The 25,476-nt window shown below is 41.8% G+C and overlaps 1 protein-coding gene across 1 annotated transcript in view; it reads right to left on the bottom strand.

The window, feature by feature from the left end:
* Positions 1–1,323: 1,323 nt before the first annotated feature.
* Positions 1,324–25,476, bottom strand: part of mfsd6b (major facilitator superfamily domain containing 6b) — a 63,238-nt gene continuing 39,085 nt past the window's right edge. Inside the window, exons 3-7 of the mRNA XM_055637769.1 lie at positions 24,591–24,688; positions 22,213–22,374; positions 15,386–15,484; positions 11,129–11,409; positions 1,324–4,538 (exon numbers count right to left, since the gene is read on the bottom strand). Of these exons, the coding sequence (XP_055493744.1) occupies positions 4,263–4,538; positions 11,129–11,409; positions 15,386–15,484; positions 22,213–22,374; positions 24,591–24,688 (916 nt within the window). The 3' untranslated portion in view covers positions 1,324–4,262. The remainder of the gene's footprint in view (positions 4,539–11,128; positions 11,410–15,385; positions 15,485–22,212; positions 22,375–24,590; positions 24,689–25,476) is intronic.

Raw genomic sequence — 25,476 nt, 5'->3', positions numbered from 1 at the left:
CTCAGTCAAGTTGTTGATATAAATTGTGAACAGCTGGGGTCCAGGCACATGTACATATTTATTCACACTGTGCTTTTTGTCCTTGAGTGATGGTTTTGAAACAGGCCTTTTGGCCCAACTCGCCCACATCGGCCAACATGTCCCAGCTACACTAGTCCCACCTGCCCGCATTTGGTCCATATCCCTCCGTACCTGTCCTATCCATGTACCTGTCTAACTGTTTCTTAAACGTTGGGATAGTCCCAGCCACAACTACTTCCTCTGGCAGCTTGTTCCATACACCCACCACCCTTTGTGTGAAACAGTTACCCCTCAGATTCCTATTCAATCTTTTCCCCATCACCTTAAACCTCTGTCCTCTAGTCCTCAGTTCCCCTACTCTGGGAGAGGGACTCTGCATCTACCTGATGTATTCCCCTCATGATTTTATACATCTCTGTAAGATCAATTGTCAAACCAATTCTCAGTCCAAACTAGCATCTTACCCCCCATTCCACCTGCTGTATTGTTATTGACTGAACCCCTTGTACAGGTTCTTGTGGAAAGCCTGCTGAAAGTTTAAATACGCCACATCACATAAAGTGAGTTTAGACCATGTTCTTTCTCCTTCAGCTAGCTTTAGTGAAATTCAACTAAAAATCTCAAATAGCAGACTACATTTAATACAAACACCAGATTACTTGTTTTAAACATTTTGTTTTATGCCAAAAATAAAGTTGTGAATTATTTGTTCATGAATCTAAAACCACTCTCATTTTTGAAAATGTATTGTTAATTATGTTATTCTTCATATGGATCTGACTTTCATGAAAGTTATGATTATTAATGTTTAATATGTAAGACCATTGGAGACTAATGAAGAATTGAGAATTATGTTTTTTTTTAAATGGCATTGTTAACATCAGCTGTTTCCATAGATAAAATCTATTATTCATGAGTCAAAATATGATCCATTAAGCTTGTGAAGATTTCTTTGCTGAATAATGAGGTGAAGTGGTTGTCTTGTCAGGATTCTTGTATTTAACTGGATCATCTTCCTACCTTTGGGAAGAGCACACATTTGTGTGAAACATTTGAGATGACAGCTCCCTCCAGTGGGTGGACTAAAAATTACTGTTACCAATACAGCATTGCTCGTTGATCGTAATGGCCTAAAGCTTACCAACTCAAGGAATTTTTTTAAAGTTACTTCCCAATGTAATCATCAAATAAATGTTAAGATCAATGCCCCATGATTTCAAAGCTTGTCTTGATACCAACACAAAGTGCTGGAGTAACTCAGCGAGTCAGACTTCACCCTTTGGCTGGATCCCGACCAGAAACGCCACCTATTCATGTCCCCTGGAGATGCTGCCTGACTCGCTAAGTTGCTGCAGCATTGTCTGTTCTACGCAAGATTACAGCATCTGCAGTTCTACACAGGATTACAGCATCTGCAGCTCCTTATGTCCACATCTTGCCTTAATATAACTCTGCAATTTTAGCTTGTTTCATCCAGATTACATGATTGGATTGGGTTTTCATTTAGGGTTTGTCTCAAAAACAATATTAACAAAACTTTTCATCATCAATGTTTTTCAGTTTTGTTAGAAATGGCAAATTAACTAATTTTTTAAATAAAACGCAATCTCATAATTTTATACAGCATTTTATTAATAAAATTATCAATTTAACAATTTTATTTTCTCAGCACTAACACAATTGCTGTACAATTTAATAAGTTTATAATTCTACAGAAACAATCACAAAATATCAACACGCAAAAAGCCACTACAAAATCAATTCGTTATTTTTTACATACTGTGTTAATTAAATAGACAGAAGGCACTAACTATTTTACAAATTGTACAAATGCAATACCCTATCTATATCTGTGCAATAATGAGTCAATCCACATTACTGCCCATTCAAACATTCAGATTGCAATTCGCTATGATTTGAAGCCCATTTATTGAAAGGAAGGAGGTTTCAAACCATGAGCATGAAATTGTTCAGTTTTTTAAAAATCCTTCTGGCGTAAAACATTCTTCAGATAGCCCTTGCATTAATTTCCTAGATGTGCGTGACTACCAGCTATCAATTATTACATTTGAGTTCCTTTGTCATCTAAGTCCCTCTCTTACATTCAAGTTGCCTTCATATTGAATCTCCCTGCAGCCCTCCCCACCACCAAGACTATACTGTTTGTATTTTGACTCATTGTTCCTTTTAAGAGTTATTTTCAAACTCAAATCTACTTCCCTTTAGCAATATGCAGAAAATACTGCTGAGATTTTATGATAAAGTTGTATTCCAAGATATTTGCCTATGAAATTTCCAATTCCTTTTAGGTAACATAAACAAAGAGATGCAAACTTTAGAAACGGAATCTTTGTGTTATGGAGTAACCTGTGCATAATTTGCAACTCAATGTTAATGGCCTAAATTTTGTGGCACGATTCAATTTGCCTTGCTTTGGAAAACTGACAGTGAAAAGATATGCGTGTCTGAATATTGTTAATGTAAAAATCACTAAATTTGTGTCATATTTCACTCCAGGTGCTGTGTAATCAAGCAAATTAACTGAATTGATGAAAGTTTTAAGTATTTAAAATTTAAAATGAGATCTTGCAGTAAAATAATCAAAAACTAGCCTGCATTGTTGCATGAGGTCTCATGGTCAGTAAGAGAACATTAAACCTCAGTTACTGCTTAGTGAACCCATCCATACAATATCTGATTTTGTAGATTATTTGTAATTGTAATTCTCTCATCAATATCATAAATAATTTTTATTTTATTTTTTCAATAAAGTTTATTTATGACATTTTAATGTCTGCCTCTTATGATGTTTCATTATTTAGTACTGTAAAATGTTAAATATTTCCTTTTTGTTCGTGAGAATTATTGTAATGTGATTGGGCTAGTCAGCCACTGGATTTCAAGGATCCCTTTTCTGAAGGCAACTAATGTCTGAAAAGTGTACAGCATATCTTTGTGGACAAATTCTCTCAATATCAGCAATGAGTCCTAGGTCTGAATGCTGTCAACTTCAAAATCCAGGCCGCTATTTTTTTTTCTTCTTTCTTTGCCTCAGAGATAAATGGATCTTTTGAAATGGTTAACTTGTAATTTAAGGTCATAAGGAATAGGAGTAGAATTAGGCCATTTGGCCCGTCAAGTCTACTCCGCCATTCAATCATGGTTGATCCATCTCTCCCTCCTAACCCCATTCTCCTGCCTCTCCCCATAACCTCTGACACTCGTACTAATCACAAATCTATCTATCTCCGTTAAAAATATCCACTGACTTGGCCTCCACAGCCTTCTGTGGCAAAGAATTCCACAATTTACTTTGTGTCCGAGTGTGAGAGAAGCAGGTGGCGTAGCCTGCTTTAGTTTTGGCAAACTTTTAAATTGAAATATCTAGCTTACACCTATTGTTGATTCTTCATTAAATACCAGAGAAAATTCTAAACCTAAGCTTGCCACTGAAACTGGAAGATGACTTTCCTCAGAACATTTAAACAGCAAATTGGATTCAGAGCACCCAGAACCGTACACTGGAAATTTTGAAATGATACATTAAATATTTTAAGTGAAAAACGGCACAGGTGTATTCCTAATCCATATTACCATCGTTCAGGTTGAAATATAAATATTACCTAGCTCGTTAAAAGGTGGCAGCTTCCTTTGATCAGCATCTCGGGCACATACTTAAGGGATAACCAAAATCATTTTGACAGATATACTCTGAACACCAAGCAGCATCCCTGCTCCAAAATGGCAAGACATTCACATAGGCTCCAGTTTGTTTTTTTTACATTTTCATTCAGAGCTGAATGAGATGTTTAAATAAAAACTTTCAGTGTGACAGTTTGTTTCCTGGTTGCACAGTTTTGTCTATTGTAATGACATCTTGGTTTGTAAGTGCAATGCTTGTTTCATCCTGAATTAATATATTGTGAGAGCTCAACACAGGTTTTTTTTTAAATTGAGGCAAACATTGAGCATTTTGGATAGACTTTCATATGTCCTTTGTATATGAACAGGCACTTGCGTCTGCTATTAATATTCCAAAAACATAAATAAATCATGGTAGTACCTTGTCATTTCTGAAATATACGTTATTAGCCATTAGTGGCGTATCGATAATGAGGGCATACTGTGAAAACAATGCATTCTTGAACATTTTTCCTCTGCCTTGTTTTCGTTTTAAAGTCCACCAGAGAAGGCCGAATACATTGCTGTTAAATGAAGTGCTTTGTGATCCTTAAGCTTAATCAAGAAACGTCTTTCTGACTTGGTTGGGCACTTGTTTGGTGAGGGGAAGTTGGGCTAATATTTGGGTTTCCATTTCCTGGTAAGGGGATAAAGTTCCTGGGCACCTCTGGCTGGATGACCCCTTTCTCTTGGTTTGTGCTGTCCATGTCATCCAGATTAGAGGTAGCGACGGGGACTTGTGTCTCTGTTTGCTTGCTGCCAGCAGATGACGTTTCAGACTGTGCTGAGACTCCTAATGGCCAAGGGTCCGGAGATACTGGGGTGTCGTTAGCCTCCTGCAATGAAAATATAAACATAAATTTATATTGTAGCTGGCAATTTCAAATTGCAGATAAACGGATAGATATATATTTACCAAGGTTCTCTCCCATTGAGTTAATATGTTTAGCTATTATAGTTTATGAAATGTTGACATGACTGGTACTTAAAGTAGTTAGATGAATCATAATTTCAATCGCAACCTCATGCAATATGAATGTACGGTTATTATATTTGAACAGCTTTCTTGTTAAATCTCCTACTGCCTACCAAACAGCAGATTTTAGAAGCTATGAACCAGTGCACCCACTGCATTGCCCTCTGCTGTGGGATTGAAGCTTTTACAGTGGTTATTTCGTCACAATGACTGAGTGCACATCCATTCTAATTCTCCTCTAAGGCTCTGCAAGGGAGTCACAAGTAAATTGCTTTTCTTGTTGGCTCTGTAATTAAATTTGAATTGTTCTGACTACTCCCATAAAATTATATCAACAAATCCATTTTGAGAGGAATTCTTAAAGGCACTCCCATTACATCTCAAAACAAAATTATATCAGTGTAAAAATCCCCACATTGTTTGTCAGGGCCCTCTTTTATTTTGCTTTCATTCACCAAAACATACAATAAAAAGGTTTGTAGATATGTTAGAACATTTAATGCATTTTCTCTGATGACCATTCATTATCATAGTTGATTAGTATGGAGAGAAGGCAGGAGAATGGGGTTGAGAGGGACTGATGGATCAGCCATGATTGAATGGCAGAGTAGACGATGGGCTGAATGGCCTAATTCTGCTCCTATCTGTTATGAACCTACCCATTGTTTCTGCAGACCAATATATTTTCTGCTAGAAATTTGTAGTGAGAACTCGAAATGAGCAAAATTTAAAGCTACATCCCCACAGGTGTGAAAAATGGTTTGGACATTGACAAATCTGGTCATTACGTATTATTGTATAAAAGTTGGTGGAGTTCTTCAATGAACTCCAGGCCACAGTGAAGTATTGTACATAATCCGCTGTGTAGCATCCTTCAACCAGTGACAGGAGCTGCTCTGCCTGATTGGCTTACCAAGAGGACAAGATGATTGTGACAGCACAATCCAGGAATGGGATGCCAAACCGCCGGGTGGGTTTTGTGCTGTTCTTTGTTCAAGTTATTCAGGAAGGGGAATTGAAACCTGCGAAGATAGCCTTGTAGGTAGAGCAGCCGTCGCGCCCTCAGCCGACTACCCGCGTGGTAAGTGGAACCTTGTCCCTTCTGCGTAAGCCCTGGGTGGCACAGTCACACAGCCAGTGAAGTTGCTACATTCTCTCCAGCAACCAGGATTGAAACCTGATCTCCGAGTGTGGTTCGTACTTTCTCCCTGCAGCTGCATAGGTTTGCGTGTGTTTCGATGACCTCCCACGTCTAAAAGTCATGCAGTTCTGGCCAGGTTAATTGGTCAATCAATTGCTGCTGGAGGGTAAATGAGTAGACAAAACCTGGGGGAGTTGATGGCAATGTGTGGGGTGAATTGATTACAGAAATAAATAGTGCGGGAGTGGGTGTTTTCTCTGTGAGCTGGCTTAGATCAAATGTGTGAAATGGCTATGTCGTAAAGTAACGTGAAAACAATGGTTGCCAATGATCTGGAAGTTGCCTTTATGTGAGGCATCCAGTTGCCTACTGACCACTCAGCAGATGTAGCAAAGTTTTTCCACTTCCCTCCCGTGTCACATTGTGAAGCAATGGCATCTCTTAGATAGGGTTGCTGTCAGTTTTCAATCAGATTTACAGCTGAACAACTCGAGGCTTGCCAAATAGAGAAGCAGCAGTACCAACATCTCCAACAAGGCTAAACTTTGCGATTTTAAACAACTCTATATTTTCAAAGTTAGTTTATTGTCACAGGCACCAATTAAGGTACAGTGAAATTCAAATATGTTGCCTCCGAGCCTTTAGGTTCTCTCCCAGGCTTAGGCAAGTCCTCTACTTTGTGCATTATGTTGTTGCTATAAAGCAGCTACCATACCTTCAGCTGACCAAAACAACTGCTGAAATACGGCAAGGAGATGTACATAGGGAGGGTCAGGCTGGGTTATTTCCCAGCACGTAATTCAGACCTATCAAAGTTGTGAAAGTTGTAGGTTAATTGGCCTCTGTAAATTACCTGGAGTGTGAAAGTGGGGTAATGTAGAACGCATGTGAATGGGTGATGGATTATGTCCGACTGTGACCCTGTGGGTCTAGGGGCCTGTTTTCATACTGTCTCTTTCAAACCATTCAATCAAATCTATTAGTGGCTAGGGTGTATGGCTGTATGAGAGAGCCGGGGTGGAATGATAAGGAACTGCACCATTCAGCTTCAGGATGAATTATTAAAACTTGTACTTGGAGTCATACAGCGTGGAAACAGCGTTTCAGACCAAACTGACCATCCTGTCCGATCTACACGAGTCCCATCTGCCTGTGTTTGGTTCATACAGTGCCCCCCCCCCCCCCCCCCCCCCATAATGTTTTGGGACAAAGACCCATCATTTATTTATTTGCCTCTGTACTCGACAATTTGAGATTTGTAATAGAAAAAAATTGGTTAAAGTGCACAATGTCATATTTTAATAAAGGCCAGTTTTATACATTTTGGTTTTCCCATGTAGAAATTACAGCAGTGTTTAAACATAGTCCCTCTCATTTCAGGGCACCGCAATGTTTCGGACACAACAATGCCATTTGAATGAAAGTAGTCATGTTTATTTATTTTTTTGCATATCCTTTGCTTGCAATGTCTGAAGTCTGCGATTCATGGACATCACCAGTTGCTGTGTGTCTTCTCTGGTGATGCTCTGCCAGGCCTGTATTGCGGGCATCTTTAGCTAATGCTTGTTTTGGGGGCTAGTCCCCACAGTTTACTATTCAGCATATAAAAGGCATGCTCAATTGGGTTCAGATCGGGTCACTCAAGAATTGACCATTTTTTAGCTTTGAAAAATTCCTTTGTTGCTTTAGCAGTATATTTGGGATCATTGTCTTGCTGTATTCTAAGCCTTATTACTAATCCCACATGGTCTCAAACTTTCCTCCTTCTATAATTTGCTCCAACCCTATAATATTTTTTAGTTATCTTCCTTTTCTGACCATTTGATTGCTGTTAAATTTAAGAATCGTTGAAATTTAAGAATCCATGCCTCAGGTCAAGGAATTCCCTTCCCAAATCTCTTTTTCATCTTATGACACATTGCTCAACGCCTCCTTCCTCAAATATACCTTTGATCATATGTGTTAGTAACCTTGCATTCATATGTGTCAGTAACTCTGCATTCATAATTGTTGAATAATGCATCCACAAGGCCCAGCAGGATATTTTGCAATTTTAAGACTGGAAAATATTTTGAAATTGTTAATAAATACAAAATGACAGATTATATTTTGAAGTTAAGATGTGACCTGCAGGGCAACTTACTCAGCTAAAAATCGGCTGCAGTTTATTTCCAGTGGAAGCACAAAGACTGCAAATGCGAGAGTCCATAGCAAAAATAAATGCTGGAGGACTCGGGCAAGCATCTGTGAAGGGATGTTTTGGGTCAAGTCCCTTCCTATGGATTGAAAGAGTGGAGGGGAGATAGCCAATATAAAGAGGTGATGGGGCGAAATTTGACACAAGAAGTGGATCCAGTTGAAGAAGGGTGGGTTTGTGGATGGAATCAGGCGGGGAAGGGATGGGTAGAGATAACAACAGAGGCGGGACATAATAGGTGTTGGAGGATCTGGGTGGACAAAGGGAATGAGGTTGCAGTTCAAGCAGGCAGCAATTTATTTCCCTTCCCAATCTGTAGGAGCATCATTATCAAGTACACCTTCAAATGCCTTTGCCATGTAGATATGGGCGAACTATGTTGAGAGTAAGCACCTGGTTCAGCTTATGACACCTGGCAGTTTCCAGCATTTTATTTTTTGTGTAGGCAATCACAGTTAACATATTACTTGCTGCTCAACAATAAATTAACAAGCACAATATTTTAGTCTTGGTAAAGGAAATTTGCATACGACTGTTCCCGATGTTGGCAGAGTCCAGAACCAGGGGCCGTAGATTACGAATAAGGGGTAAGCCATTTTGAACAGAGATGAGGAAAAATGTTTTCACCCAGAGAGTTGTGAATCTGTGGAATTCTCTGCTTCTGAAGGCGGTGGAGGCCAATTCTCTGGAGGCTTTCAAGAGAGAGTTTGATAGATCTCTTAAAGATAGAGGGGTGAAGGGATATGGGGAGAAGGTAGGAATGGGATACTGATTGTGGATCAGCCATGATCACAGTGAATGGCGGTGCTGGCTCAAAGGGCCGAATGGCCTACTCTTGCACCTATTGTCTATTATCTATTGCCTAAGTTCATTAATTGTTTTGAATCAAAATTAAGCAAAATGTAAACAATCCTACTGTTCGCCATGAAAGAACATTAGAAATGACGAAGGTCCAACAGACCCTGCAATCTTCTCCACTCAATAAAACCTCTGATGATATTCTACTTCAAATCGATTTTTCTTCACTGATCTCAGATACCCCTTGTGTTCGAAAACCTATCGACCTACATTTATGTATATTCAGTAACAGCAACGGCATGGAATACCAAGGTTGCACACATTTCTACTGAAGAAACTTCTTGTCTCATTTTGAGATGCCTAATCCCGTAATGCATGTGACATTGTAGAGTCACCACATGGGAGAAATCTATTTGAGCATTCAGCCTGTCAAGCTCCTTCAGAAGTGTTTAATACTTCAATTAGATCATCGTGCTTTCCTTAAAATTCAGGGGAATACAAGCCTAATTAAAGGCTTTGCAGAACTCCAAGTGCAGATCTACCTATTCTCCCATAACAAGCTTCTGGTACAACCTCCAATAACTCCCACAGATTTGCCAAATGATTTCCTATCATCATTAATCAGTGTAGATTCTATCAAATGGATTTTCTAAATGCAATGTTATCATGCCCCAATACCAACCTAGCCTCACTGCACACCACACCCCCTAAAAATACAGCTCCATTAAACAACCCTGGAAAATGAAGGCCATTTTCATATCTTAATAGTCATCACTCAAATAGAGGAAGACATAATGATGATAGGTTTACCTTCAGCTCCAGTGTAGCAACAGAGCCATTGACCGTCTGGGGAAAACATGGAAACATGGATGCAGGAGTAGGCCATTCGGCCCTTCGAGCCAGCACTGCCATTCAATATGCTCATGGCTGATCATCCATAATCAGTATCCCGTTCCTGCTTTTTTCCCCATATCCCTTGATTCCGTTAGCCCTAAGAGCTACATCTAACTCTATCTTGAAAATAACCAGTGAATTGGCCTCTACTGCCAACTGCGGCAGAGAATTCCACAGACTCACAACTCTCTGGGTGAAAAAGTTCTTCCTCATCTCGGTCCTAAATGGCCTACCCCTTATTCTGTTATAAACTGTTGCCCCTGGTTCTCGACTCCCCCAACATGGGGACCATTTTTCCTGCTTCTAACATGTCCAATCCCTTAAGCATTTCATAAATATGAAAAATATTATATATGTAAAGAGTGTTCGAAGATCACCCCTCAATCCCTGTCCAATGAGGCAATGGGAATCCCGGCCATCTTGTTTGATTCAGAGTCATGGACTACCTACAGCAGTCAGTGGAAACACATCATCAACCCTCTGCAAAATGCACCAAATCCACAGGCATGGTGTGAATCAATTAGTTTCCTCTCTTTGACTAACATACGCCAGCATCGAGGTGGCTCTGATGGGTGGCCAGTGTCATTTTCATATCCCATAGTTAAATCTCAAAACAGACACTGAACTCTGAGATCCATCACCAGGAGATCAGGAAAATTAAAAATTAAAAATAAAATAAAGGATGTTCCCATAGTCTTGAACGCTGCGGTGGTGCGCGGCTGCGACCCGACTCCGGTAGATGGTGACACCGGGAGCTCGCGGGTCCCCGGTGGGAGACCGCTTTGCGGGGCACCGACAATGGCTACTTCACCCGCCCGAATTGCGGGGTTGAAAGTGACCTGGAGCAGGGCCTTACATCGCCCCGGCGCGGCTTAAACAGCCGCGGGACTTGCTAGCGCCCGCCGGAGGCTCCAACATCAAGACCCGGAGTAGGGCCTCACATCGCCCGGCGCGGCTTTAAATGGCCGCGGACTTGCTAGCGCCCTCCGGGGACTTTGACATCGGGAGAAGAATGGAGAGCAGGGGAGAAACAAGACTTTGCCTTCCATCACAATGAGGATGAGATTCATGTGATGGATGTTTGTGTAAATTGTGTTGGTGTGTGTCTTGGTTCTTTTCTTGTATGACTGCAGAAACCAAATTTCGTTTGAACCTCATGTGAGGTTCAAATGACAAATAAATGGTATTGTATTATTGTATTGTAAATGTAACATTCTCACAAAACATGGAAATTATTGGCCTGTGACAGCTCAAAATGGTGATGGAGCATCCACAGAACAGGCTGAGAGAAGTTTGAGCTTTCTTAACAGGAGCATGTGGAAGCCAAGCTTCACTAGTGGGAGGAATACACTACCTCCCGACCTCCCCGGCTCCCCAGACCCACACCTCCCCGGCCCCCCACCTCCCTGGCAAAATTCACCTGTAGAATATGATGCTGAATAGCTGAATTTGACTTTGCGATCTTTGCCATCTCCACAACCTGATAAAGGGCGAAGACGACAGTGACCCAAGGTGATGAACTGATGGCCCAGGCTGGTTTTGTAACATCTTCCTGCTCCTCTTGGTACTTGGTCTTTTTTAGAGGGAGTTTAGTTTCAAGGTGGGGCATAATGCTATCCGAGTGGTGTTGTACGAGATCGATGGTCGCTATGGGAACAGGGCTAGATGGAACTGGAATCCGTTCTGCCAGCATCTTCTTTTCTATAAAAGTCAAAAAGAGACAAGATGAAAAGCCATCACAGACACACCCATTTTATGAATTACAACATTTAACATTCTGCAGCAGAAATCATTTGGCGGGTTGAACTAAATTGGCTCAATAGAAGCAGATAACTTCTACCATGTTACATGTTTAAGGGGCTGTCTCACTGAGGTGACCTAATTAGCGAGTTTAGGAGAGTTTGAAAAAGTGTCATGTTGAAGACCTCTTTCGACTATGTTGAAGACTAGCTTCGACTAGCTTCGGGAAAATTGGACACCGAATAGTGGAGAGTGAAGACGACCTCCTTCGACCTCCCTTTGACTATGTTGAAGACTATACGATTACCTTCGATTACCTATGAATAACATGCTGACCCACTACGACCTACTTTGTCTAAACCTACGAGTAAAAAAATATCGTTTTTTTTCCATGGGACCTTTTTTTAGTCGCGGGCATTTTTTCAGCATGTTGAAAAATACGTCGCGACCTAGCTGAGGCCTCGTTACGCTGGGACTACTCCCGAGCATGGAGGAAAGTTACAAAGACCTCCTAGGACCTTGTGTCGATCATGCTGCTAGTACGAGTCCAAGGCAAACTCTTCTAAATTCGCCAATTAGGTCGCCGCAGTGGGACAGCCCCTTTAGCACAAGAATCCCATGGCAAACCTCGGCCCCTTTATCAATTTATCAAGCACAATAAGGTGCAGGAAAAAAAAATCAAAAAATCTGCAGGTGAATCTCATATGGATAGGGTGGTAAAGAAAGCTTTTGGTATGCTAGCCTTTATAAACCAGAGCATTGAGTATAGAAGCTGGGATGTAATGTTAAAATTGTACAAGGCATTGGTGAGACCAAATCTGAAGTATGGTGTACAATTTTGGTCGCCCAATTATGGGAAGGATGTCAACAAAATAGAGAGAGTACAGAGGAGATTTACTAGAATGTTGCCTGGGTTTCAACAACTAAGTTACAGAGATAGGTTGAATAAGTTAGGTCTTTATTCTCTGGAGCGCAGAAGGTTAAGGGGGGACTTGATAGAGGTCTTTAAAATTATGAGAGGGATAGACAGAGTTGATGTGGACAAGATTTTCCCTTTGAGAATAGGGACGATTCAAACAAGAGGACATGACTTCAGAATTAAGGGACAGAAGTTTAGGGGTAATATGAGGGGGAACTTCTTTACTCAGAGAGTGGCGGCGGTGTGGAATGAGCTTCCAGTGGAAGTGGTGGAGGCAGGTTCATTGGTGTCATTTAAAAATAAATTGTATAGGCATATGGATGAGAAGGGAATGGAGGGTTATGGTATGAGTGCAGGCAGGTGGGACTAAGGGGAAAAAAAGTTGTTCGGCACGGACTTGTAGGGCCGAGATGGCCTGTTTCCGTGCTGTAATTGTTATATGGTTATATGGTTAGAAATCTGCATGATTACAGGAGAAAATGTTTAAAAAAAAACACTCAGCCTGACAGGTAGCATCTGTGGAAGGATAAACTTGTTTTTTGGGGTATGGGACCCTTCTCCAAAACTGGGAACTCTCATTGCCAGACTGAGCAAACATTGTTTTTATTTCTGAACAACATGGTATAGGAACATGTGGTTTAGGAAAATAATGAAATGTAATACAATTATCGTTTGTCATAAGACAGCAACCGGCAAATCAAATAAAGAGGTCAGGAGCGATTTCTTTAGAGCTAATTAGAGCTAGTAATGGCACAGTGACGCAGCTGGTAGATCTCCAGTCTCACAGCACCAGAGACCCAGATTTGATCCTGACCTCAGGTGCTGTCAGTTGGGAATTTGCATGTTCTCCCTGTGATTGCATGGGTTTCATCCGAGTCCTCTGGTTTCCTCCCACATCCCAAAGACGTGCAGGTTTGCAGAGAAATAGGCTTTGTAAATTCCCCCTAGTGTGTAGGGAAAAGCTGCGAAAGTGAGATAACATATAACCCGTATGGACGGGTAGTCGGTGCGGACTCGATGGGCCAAAAGGCCTGTTTTAATACTACATCTTTCAATCAATAAATCAATTTTTGCTGCCACTTGATAACCGTTTAGTCTGATGCAATGTTCCTCTGGGAACTCCAGGTAGCAGCTAGGACCAGTCCAGCAACATGAGAAATCAGCTGCATTGACAGGAGAGGATGTTTCCACTAGTGAGAGAGTCTAGGACTAGAGGTCATAGACTCGGAATTAAAGGGCGTTCTTTTAGGAAGGAGATGAGGATGAATTTCTTTAGTCAGAGGGTGGTGAATCTGTGGAATTCATTGCCGCAGAAGGCTGTGGAGACCAAGTCAATGGAAATATTTAAGGCAGAGATAGATAGATTCTTAATTAGTATGGGTGTCAGAGGTTATGAGGAGCAGGCAGGAGAATGAGGTTAGGAGTGAGAGAATGATCAGCCATGATAGAACGGCTGAATGATGGGCCAAATGTGGTAATTCTACACCTATCACTTATGATCTTGGGAAAACCAGCCTCACTGACGTCCTGTTCCCACTTTCACTTTGGTCGAATGAAAAAACAAAGGGACGGAATAACTGGTTCCTCCATTTTAAGATTCTATACAATGAACTTTCTGCCAGAGACCAGCTGAAAAGTTGGATGGAGAAGGGGCAGATGGATTTTAATCCTGCCAAATGTTAAATGATACATTTTGGGAAGGCAAATAAAGGAAGGAACTTAGTGTGTGAGGGAGGGGTCCTTGGGAGCATTGAGGAATCTGTCAGCATAAGTGGCAGTACAGGTGTTTAAGATGGTGAACAAGACAGTTAAGATGCTTGCCTTCACTGACTGTATGTAAAGGCTGGGATGTCACCTTACGGCTTTATAAAACATTGGTTAGGCTGCACCTGGATTTAGGAGTATTGCATGGAGTGAGTGGGGCAGGGTGGAAAGAGGTTGAGCAATTCAAATGCTCATTTAGAGAGGTGTGGGAGCAGGAGGAGGGCTGGATGTGGGAGAGGAATGAGGAATGGGAGAGGCGGGCGAGTGGGAGGGTTGTGGAATGACAGGAATCTAAGAGCTGAGGCGAGGAGTGTGGGAGCAGGAATCAACTCAAGCCATGTCAGGTTTATTGTCATAAGGTCATAAGCGATAGGAGCAGAATTAGGCCATTCGGCCCATCGTCTACTCCGCCATTCAATCATGGCTGATTTATCTCTTCCTCCTGACCCCATTCTCCTGCCTTATTCCCATAACCCCCAACACCCGTACTAACCAGGAATCTATCTCTGCCTTAAAGATATCCATTGACGGCCTCCACAGCCTTCTGTGGCAAGAACTCACCACCCACTGGCAAAATAAATTCTTTCTCAACCCCTTCCTAAAGGAACATCCTTTAATTCCGAGGCTATGACCTCTGGTCCTAGACTCTCCCACAAGTGGAAACATCCTCTCCACATCCACTCTATCCAGGCCTTTCACTATTTGTGTACGATGATGAGCAGGTACAATTAAAATGTGGCTTGCAGCAGCATCGTAGGCACGTGGACTCAAACAAGACATAAAAACACAACTTACACAAATTCTGTAAGGCAGGAAGAGAAAAACTGCAAGGAAATCAAGTCAGTGGTGTGAACCATAATTTAAAAAAAACAAGTCGATGGCAGTGAAATAGTTGACTCCGTTGCCAAGATAGGATTCAGATTATGGTGTCAGGTCGGTTCAAGAACCTGGTTGTAGGAAAGCAGCTGTTCCTTTAACCTGGTGGTGCAGGATTCAGGCTTCTATACCTCCTGCCCAATGACAGGAATGAGCAGGGGGCATGGCCTGTAAAGGCAAGACAGTGAGAGAGTGCAGAGGGGTAGAGAAAGAGATAAAAAGAAGGGGGAGATGGATGGATAGGACAAGAGCAACATATTTGTCGGACCTGGAACAATTGATTGAGGTGACACAGGAAAGCAATGGATAATACTGAATTGCAATTCTAACTCATTGAGCTTGTGATCTTACTAATAAAAGTGTGATATTGATAAGTACCTTCATCTTCATCAGGCACTGCCAGCCACTGAATTAAGGCAAAAAGTAGGAGAATCACCAAGGAGGCCATTCCAATGCCACGGAATGTTTGTTGAGCACCTGAAACCCAGAATCACACAATGTCATATCTACTTCACTCATCAATCCTAATACACAGGAGAAACACCCGGTAATGAGCATGGAAGTAAAATGTGGTAATCCTCCAGATCAAATCACACTGCACTGAACCCTTTGAATTCAATTGGTATTTTAGATTAGTTCATTATTTGCTGCCGCAATAAGAAATAATTAAATTGTATAACTTTTTACAGCACTTCTCAGATTGCTTTACATTGACATAAACTACATGTGTCGGTACTGAGAAATGCAACAAATAATCTGCATTTAAATCCACCATTTTGTACACCTCTGCAAACAGCGACATCATGACAACCATGATGGATAAATGATGATCAGAACATTAGATAGCTCTGAAGAATGGTCACGACCCGAAACGTCACCCATTCCTTCTCTCCGGAAATGCTGCCTGTCCCGCCGAGATACTCCAGCATTTTGTGTCTACCTACCATTAGATGGTTCCACTGTTCTAATTCAAAGTAGCAATAAAGGGTCTGAGAGAACTGCCAGGACTATGGTTTTATGCTTCATAATAAAAGCAGCATTCTTCCAATTGGAGTATCAGCCCTGGTCTCTGCATTTGTTAGCAAGAAGGGACTTGAACTGATAATAGAGTAATTGTGGTACTGAATGGAAACCGGTCCTTCGAACCAACTTGCCCACGCCGCCATGAAGCTCCATCTATACTAGTTCCATCTGCCTGCAGTTTGCACATGTACCTCTAAACCTTTTCTATCCATGTACATCTTCTAAATATCGTGATAGAACCTCCCTCAATTACGTCCTCTGGTAGCTTGCCTCATATACCCATCACCTTTTGTGTGGTTAAAGGTGCCCCTCAGGTTCATATTAAATCATTCCCCTCTCACTACCGTATGTCCTCTGGTTCTTGATTCACCTACTCTGTGCAAACATCCAACCGATTCCCCTTAATCTGAATAACTGGCAAGAACCCGGCCAAACAGCCCATGGCTGACCAAACACTATCCTGGCTATCAATTATAAAGATGGGCGGGGATAGTGCACGAGGATAGGGGCGGATGAGTCAGGGGTGGGGGAGATGTGTCAGTGCTGGAAGGGGAGAGAGAGCGATAGGAGGTGAGATAGAGAGGAGATGGCACAAAGCTGGGTGGCAGTGTGAACTGTGCGGAGGATGCTACGAGGATGAAGGGTGACTTGGACAGGTTGGGTGAGTGGGCAGATGCAGTTTAATGTGGATAAATGTGAGGTTATCCACTTTGGTGGCAAAAACAGGAAGACTGATGTGGATTAACATATATTTACTTCCATCCTGATCGCGGGCTGTGAACGGAGATGCTGGCGGTGGGTTCCACTGCCCAACAGGTGCAACGCCTCCTCAGTTACACCTCCTCAGCGGTGGTCCCTGTCCCTTTCTGTCCCGCCTTAGACAATCCCAGGGCAATCCCTCCGCTTGCGTCTACATTCAGGCCGGTTTAATGTCTAACTGACCCCTCCCTCAAGAGATTAGTTGGAAGTGGCCAGGACACTGAACACTGAACACTTGCAGGCAAATAACATTCATTCCCCGGGACGGCAGCACGTGCAGTGGGAAACACTTTGACCCAGGAAGTGCCGGAGATAAAATGGCTGCGAAAGTAATTTTCGAGAGTACCTACATCAGCTGATCTGGAACCAAATATCTATCCATTCCCGTCCATTTTGAGTTTCTTTCTGTTCATCTCTCCAGTTTAATTATTCTATTCCTGACAAAAACAACGCGCACTCTCTCTTTGCTACTGGAAATTTTGCGTTGTAATATTCTACTCCCTTGCAAGGAATTGCCCAAACGTTACTTGTCATCTCCCTGTGGTGAAGCCAAACGCCGGGAACTTCACATAAAGCAGCGAAACAATAACAAAAGTAAACGGAAATCAAACAAAATTGTAGGTGCTGTAAGTGCAAAAGAAGAGCAGAAAATGCTGGGACCACTCAGTGGCATCTGCTGAAGGGGAAAGACAGATAATATTTCCGGTCTGAGAACCTGCGTGAGAACCACTGGAAGAGGCGAGGTAGTTTTGAAAGCTATCTTCTATGCCACAAACCCCCTCCTTTTCTTGTTGATTTTTCCAAATGGAACCAATGATGAGGAAGTAGAATACTGCTCCCACGTGTCTATTTCGTTAATTAACCATATCTAAGCAAGCACCTTTGAGAAAGCATGGAAACGGAGGGCACAGAGTGGTATTGTAGGCAACAAAAAAGTGAGAGTCCGTGTTGGAGAATGCTTTGCAAAATCTACCTGGTGCTAATGTGCCATGATGTATTAATTATTTATAACCTACTTGCATCCAATGCACGAATTCCTGGTGCGACCTTCACAAAGCCATCAGCGATGCCGAGATACAATTACAGACCAAGCTAGAGATCCAGACTAACCGCACAGACACTGTTGATTGTGGCTACAAAGTGAAACCGAGTAGACTCACTGGCAACAATACCTCCCTCTCCGATGAGCTCAGTCCATTCTGTGCTTACTTGGCTCAGAAGGCAGTGAAATGATGTGAGCCGCTCTGACAGCCCGTACACTGCAGCAGTCACTGTTGTGGAGGTCAGATCCGCTTTTCCCGAGGGTGAAAAGCCATTGCGAAAAGCCATGTGCAAAGCCATTGGTCTGGATGGAGTCCCCAGCTGCATCCTTAGTACCTGCATGCAGCAGCTGGCAGGAGTATTCGTGGACATCTCTACCCTCTCACAATACAAGATTCCCACCTGCTTTAAGAAGGCAACCGTCATTGCAGTACCAAAGAAAATCAAAGTAGCGTGCCGTAATGACTACTGTCGGGTGGCTCTGACATCTACTGTTATGAAGTGCTTTGTGGTTTATTATGGCACACCTCCAACCACTATAGACAGATTCTTGATTAGTAGGGGTGTCAGAGATTATGAAAAGAATTAATGATAATTCTCTCATCATGCGGAGAAAAAGGTTAAGAGGGAAAGGTTAAGAGGCAAAGATTGATCAGCCATGATTGAATTGGACCGCAGTAGACATGACCGGCCAAATGGCCTAATTCTGCTCCGATCATTAAGAACTTATGAAGGCAAATTTGATTAATTGCAATTTGCCTACCGCCACAAATGGTTCATGACAGACGCCACTTCATTGACACTACACTCATTTCTGGAAAATCTGGATAATAAGGGCATCTACATCCTACTTATTGCCTATAAGCTCTGCCTTCAATACCATAATTCCAACCACACTCATATCCAAACTCCTGGACCTAGGACACGACATCACCTTCAGCAGCAGCTGGATCCTCGGCTTTCTGAGCTATAAATTGCAATCGGTCAGGACAGGTAACAGAATATCTGCAATAATTCTTAACACTGCTTCCTCGCAAAGCTTCAATCTCAGCCTCTTGCTACACCCCCTATACACTCATAGCTGTCTGGCCCTGTTCTGTTCCAACTCCATTTGCAAATGATATCACTGTGGCAGGCCTGATCTCAAACAATGGCGAGGCAGACCACTTTTAGATGCTGAGCAACATGTTAACAAGACAACAACCTCTTCCTCAATGTCAGCAAAATGAAGGGGCTGGTTATGGGCTTCTGGAAGCTGGGTAGAATGCATGCCCTGGCCTGAATTAATAGTACTGAAGTGGGGATGGCGGAGGGCTAGTGTCAACAACAATTGGTCCATTCAAAGGTACACAAAAAAGCTGGAGAAACTCAGCGGGTGCAGCAGCATCTATGGAGCGAAGGAAATAGGCGACGTTTCGGGCCGAAACCCTTCTTCAGACTACTTTCTCAGAAGACTAAGGAAGTTTGGCATGTCTCCCACAACTATTGTTAATATCTACAGGCACACCATAGAAAGCATCCTATCTAGACACATCACAGCTTGGTATGGACACTGGTCTGCTCAAGACCATATGAAATGGCATTGATTTGTGAAAGCAGTCCCATCTATCACACAAACCTTTACATCTCAACCTTTACATAAAGGTGCACCTGCCATCACCTGGTTATTTTAATCTCCCTGTCCACAACTATTTGATAGTAGAAAGATGAAAGTCCATTGTGAACCCAAATAATGCGCAAATAGATATAATTCCTTTAATCCTGAACTCTCAAATTTCTAAATGCACTACAAGTCAAAGAGGAAGGATTTGAATTCTTCGTAGAGGTTGCTTCACATTTTACTTCATCCCTGCAGTATTTATCAAAGCTACCTCTACAATAAATGCACATCTTAAATATTTTGGATTGCCTCATCGCCATAATACAATTGTTGAAATATTAAGAACATTGTGTATATTTTCATCTGAAATGCCATGACGTGCCTGGTTTTAGATTATGCAGAAACACACATTGCATTACACAGCGATCCCAAAATACTATTCAAAGTCTGAAAATCCTAGATTACATAAAATAATTCACAAACTAATCACGTTGCCCTTGGTTATAGATAACCACTCAGTGCTGTTTATTATCAACATTTAGTTTTGCATTGACAGCCTTTCTTCCAGCTCCTTTGTTAATTTAAGTAGTTTGTGGCTCTCTCAGCAATATGGAAATCTTAAACAAAACTTCACTTTGGCTTTAATGCTGAAGGTGCTCTGCAGACAATGACCGCACACCAGATGCATAAGCATGTCTTTTACAGACCTTGTAGAAGTGACTCGAGTCAAGAACCCAGGTCAAACTCATCTTGGTCAAGTCCCACTGAACTGTTTAAAAAACACTTTCCTTGGCCCACCAGGTTGTTCTTATCATCTTGTGCAGATTAGATTATTTCACAGATATGGAAATGTAAAATGGGGAAGGATGACATCATTTGTTATTGCAGCGTAATAAGTTGCAAAGGAGGACCTCAAATTGAATTAACTGGAACAGTTTTAATAGGAGAGAAAAAAACCCACAAATTATTCTGTTTAACTCTTATTAGTTTTTTTGTTGCCTGCCATTTCACAAGTCTTTCACCAAGATTTCAATGTTCACCTGGTATCATTCCTCAGTAAGCATTTCTAATGGGCAAGACTTGAAAGTAATTGCTAGACTCTGTGATTAGACTTTGCAGGGCTGCAGACTACAGACACAGCTGAGGGTGATGTCATTTTTGCTTGCGATTCCCCTGTACATGTATTCCTATAGGAATTGTGTAAGAAGGAACCGCAGATGCTGGATTAAACCGAAGATAGACACAAAAAGCTGGAGTAACTCAGCGGAACAGGCAGCATCTCTGGAAAGGGTAACGTTTCAGGTTGAAATCTTTTTCAACTCCAGCATTTTGTGTCCTTCTTCCTATAGGGATCGTTAGATAACGATCTGCAATGTAATTCCAATATGAAAACTTCCAAGAGAAAATTGGATGTATATTTTAAAAAGGTCAAGTTTGCGAGGGAAGGCAATCCTTAAGGGTGGAGATAAAGGGATAGTTTTACCAAAGGACTGCTACAGGCACAATAGAGTCAATGACTCAATGAACCCATATCTCACAGTCCAGCCTCTCCTCACAACCGTCTTGGATAGATCAACTAAATGAGCAGGAACTGACCAGTGACTTGGGGATTTTCCTAGTCAATCTGGCCCAGTAATGGCTTTGGCAACGCACTTACTTAGTGAACATGGTCATTTTAAGTTGATAAAAAATGTAATAAAAATGAACTGCAGATACTGGTTTTTACCAAAGATGGGCACAAAATGCTGGAGTAATTCAGTGGGTCAGGCAGCATCTGTGGGAAAAATGGATATGTGATGTTTTGGGTTGGGATCCTTTTTCAGACCGATTGTAAGGGGGGGAGCTAAAAAGCACAGGACAACTTCGGGCCAGCAATAGATGACATCAGACAGGGTGGTTCTGGTAGGTCGAATGTAGGCCAGGGATGGTGTGATCCCAAGAGGGATACATCGTTGTGAATGGTGGAGCCAACTCCCCTTTCCCCATCCCTCCATTAACAGTCAGTTAACCAGTTCCATAGCCCATAGTCAAAGTAATATTGGAATATTATATGAGCATTTACTCCTGCATTTTGTGTCCATCACTTTAAGTTGATATTTTGAAATAGATTGTCATCAGGCATCCATTAGTGATCTATTCTAAGAAACTCCTATTTCTATCATTATTCTAATTCAAAATTTTATTTTAACATTTGGAATATTATTGTACAATATTACCCTTTAATATTTCCAAACGCACCATATGTATATATTTTTTTTAAGAAGCATCAGAAAAGTTAATTTAGCAGAGGCAAGATGTCAATTAACAGCATGTAAAATAGAAAGATGTTTAATGTCAACAACACTCTGAATGTTAAATTAAGTAAATTCCCCAGTTGTGAGAGAATGTATCTGTACAAATTTATTACAGTACAAATGACACTCCAATTCCCAAATTAGTTGAAGCATGTCAATTTGATGAATATTTGAAGCTGCTTCACCAAATAAATAATGAAGAACTCTCCCAGCTATTGTGGCACAGCGATAGAATTGCTGCCTTACTGCACCAGATACCCAGGTTCGATCCTGACTACGGGTGTGGTCTGTACGGAGTTTGTACCTTCTCCCCATGTGACTTGCATGGGTACTCCCCGGGTGCTCCGGTTTCCTCCCACATCCCAAAGAGGTACAGATTTATAGGTTAATTGGCTTAATTGTAAATTATCCCTAGTGTGTGTAGGATAGTGTTAGTAGATCTATAAAAACTAAATATGTCTGTACGAGTTACACATGCTATGACTTACCAAAGGCGTTCACCATTACTCCTCCCATCATAGCACCACAGCCTCGGCCCAAACCCAAATGGAGCCCTTGTAGAATTCCTTGAGTAGATGTTCTTAACGCAGGAGGAACAGCTGCACTCAGATAGGAGATGCATGCAGCCCACACTGCTGCATGGGTAACACCTGCAAACAAACGCATCTTGTCAACATTTAACAGTTTCTAATTAGATGCTGTGGTGATTGCAGAAAATCATTCATGGTTCAGTTAATCAGACATGCAATACTTTGCACATTTCAAACAAAGAGGCATCAGAAACTCAAGTCACCGAGTCATTCAGAATGGAAACAGGCCCTTTGGCCCAACTGGCCCATGCTGACAAAGATACCCAACTACACTAGTCCAACACCTGCCTGTGTTTGGCCAATATCCTCTAAATCTTTCCTATCCACATACCTGTCCAATTTTTTTATGTCAAAGGATGTGATTCATAGAAATTGGATTTCACCCTTTGCTGTTGCGTGCACATCTCTAATTGGATTCTACATTTTTTTTTTTTTAAATCACAAAATAGACCAAATGTACATAATGCTACAATGGGTCAATCCTAGATTCTGTTTCAAAAGGAAATCTGCCGGCCTTTCACAGTCTGTCTATACTTGAAAACCCACCAATGTAGCTTCCCCTCAAATGCCTCTCCAGTTTAGATCAATAACGGATGGACAATAAATATTGGCAATGCCAAAGATGTCCAACCTCCATGAATAACTAATAAAACAAAAGGCCAGTGTAATTTGAAGGATTGAGGCTCAACTGGGTGCAGATTGCAAACCTTTGCTGCATAACTATCAGGCTGCGTGTAACTCCCAATACTCAAGATGCCACCTCATTGCGAGTGAAATTAAAGTTTGTGAACTCATCCCGGCTCCTCTGATGCTACTGTGCGCAGTAGACTGGGATGCATGCGGAAATCTGTCGCAGCTGCTTGTAAAGTTCCCATGGTGTGGAAGCTGAGAGAAACGTGACTTTGATCTCCATAGGGAGAGAGATCCAGTCACAAGAGACGGGCCAAGTGCCTTTCCATAATTTGGAATATTTCTGAGATGATACCATTGAAAAATCAGAAGGCTGCAAGTAATTGCTCATCACAGGTCCAGGTAGGATATGGTGTCTCTAAATACTCATCTCAATGTAACCACTTCATAGGTAGCAGGTATTTATTTCCTGCCTGGAGGTCCTTGAGCCACCCTATGTTGTAGCCACATCTTCAGCAATGAATTGTTACCAGTCTGTCACCATGGGTTGAGTATCTCAGCAGCTAAAAGCCAAGTAGCACTTATCAAAGTGCTGGAGTAACTCAGTGGTCAGACAGCATCTATGGAGGGAATGGATAGGCAAAGTTTCGGGTTAAGGGCTTTCTTCAGACTGGAGTCTCGTCCCAAAACATCACCTGTCCTCTCCCTCCAGAGATGCTGTCCGACCTACTGAATTACTCCACCACTTTGTGCTTATCTCAAGATTTGAGAATCTTGTGCTTCCTAAGCACAAAGTAGCACTAGTGTTGGTTTAAACACACTCTTGTAAACTTTGGAATGTAACCACGGAGCCTGCAGTCAATTTGGAAGCTGCCCTGTAACGTATCCTGATAAAATCCGTGTTGTTTTGATTGGACAAATGCAACAAAACAGCATGATGTACTGAGGGCATTGAATGAATGTTGGAAGTTGCACTCAAACGCTTCACTTTATCTCTGCAAGGGAGGAATTGTGCAGAACTAGTGATGTCGTTAGGACTAATATCGGAAAAACGTCACCGCACTATCTCAACTCAAGAAGTCTGGACCAGTGCGTGCTTGAAATGGTCACTAGAGTTAGATTGTTTTGAAGTGCAAGCTTTGCACAAAAATACAGGACTAATGAATCCAATTTCTATGCTTATGGCTTACTCCCATTTTTCTAATGCTAAAAGTTGATTCAAACTTTTGATTTTATACAGAGGATCATAATGACACCACAGGAAGCTGTTCAGTCAGCTGTGCCAATGGTAGCTCTTTCAAAGAGTTATCCAGTTAGTCCCATTCCCTGCTCTACCCCTGTGACCATATTAATATTTCTCCTGAACGGTTTATCCATTTTCATTTTGAATGTTATTATCACATTTGCTTCCACATTCCTTTCAGGTAATGCATTCCAGATAACTTACTATGCATGAAAATTTAAAGATATATGTTAAATCAACAAGAGATGACACGAGGATGACAAGAGATGAACCATTACCTTAATGGTTTAGTTTACCTCCTTGTGCTCATCTCATAGATTAAAATTATCTGATCATTTTTGTGCTGAAATGTCCAATAATAATGCTAACTTTTTTTTGCTACGTTCGGTTTGCACCATCTTACCTTGCAATACCTCCATGGGAAGAACATACCATGGGTTTTCCACATAGGAGATATACAAATAACGAGCTGTGTTACAGGCCAGGCCAATGTACAGTACCCTGGAACACAAACACAATCAGGCACAATTATGTCGGCTATTTGATAGTATGTGTTGCACATGAATACATGAACAAAAGGAATAGTAGCAAGGGGCGGCATGGTGGCGCAGTGGTGGAGTTGCTGCCTTACAGCGCCAGAGACCCAGGTTTGATCCTGACTACGGGTGCTGTCTGTACGGAGTTTGTACGTTCTCTCTGTGACCTGCGTGGGTTTTCTCCGAGACCTTCAGTTTCCCCCCCACACTTCAAAGACATACAGGTTTGTAGGTTGATTGGCTTGGTAACATTGTAAATTGTTCCTAGTGAGTGTAGGATAATGTTAATGTCCCCAACCATGGACTGTTTACCCTTACCATCCGGGAGGCGCTACAGGTCTCTCCGTTGCCGAACCAGCAGGTCGAGGAACAGCTTCTTTCCGGCGGCTGTCCCTCTACTCAACAACGTACCTCGGTGACTGCCAATCACCACCCCCCCCCCCCCCCCCACTTATTGTTATTTATTCAAATCGTTTGCTATGTCGCTCTTCAAGGGAGATGCTAAATGCATTTCGTTGTCTCTGTACTGTACACTGACAATGACAATTAAATTGAATCTGAATCTGATGTGCAAGGATTGCTGATCAGCGTGGACTCGGTGGGCTGAAGGGCCTGGTTCCACTCTGAAGCTCTAAACTAAAGTAGGCCATTCGACCCTATTCAATAAGACCATAGATGATCATACTTTACAGCTCAACTTTCCTGTACTAACTTCGATCTCTTCATTTACTTAATAATATGAATAATATGAGA

This window comes from Leucoraja erinacea, chromosome 7 (assembly GCF_028641065.1).
Source record: "Leucoraja erinacea ecotype New England chromosome 7, Leri_hhj_1, whole genome shotgun sequence".
Classification (NCBI taxonomy): domain Eukaryota; kingdom Metazoa; phylum Chordata; class Chondrichthyes; order Rajiformes; family Rajidae; genus Leucoraja; species Leucoraja erinaceus.
Note: the sequence above shows the minus strand (reverse complement) of the source record. Positions and strands in the feature narration are given on the sequence as shown.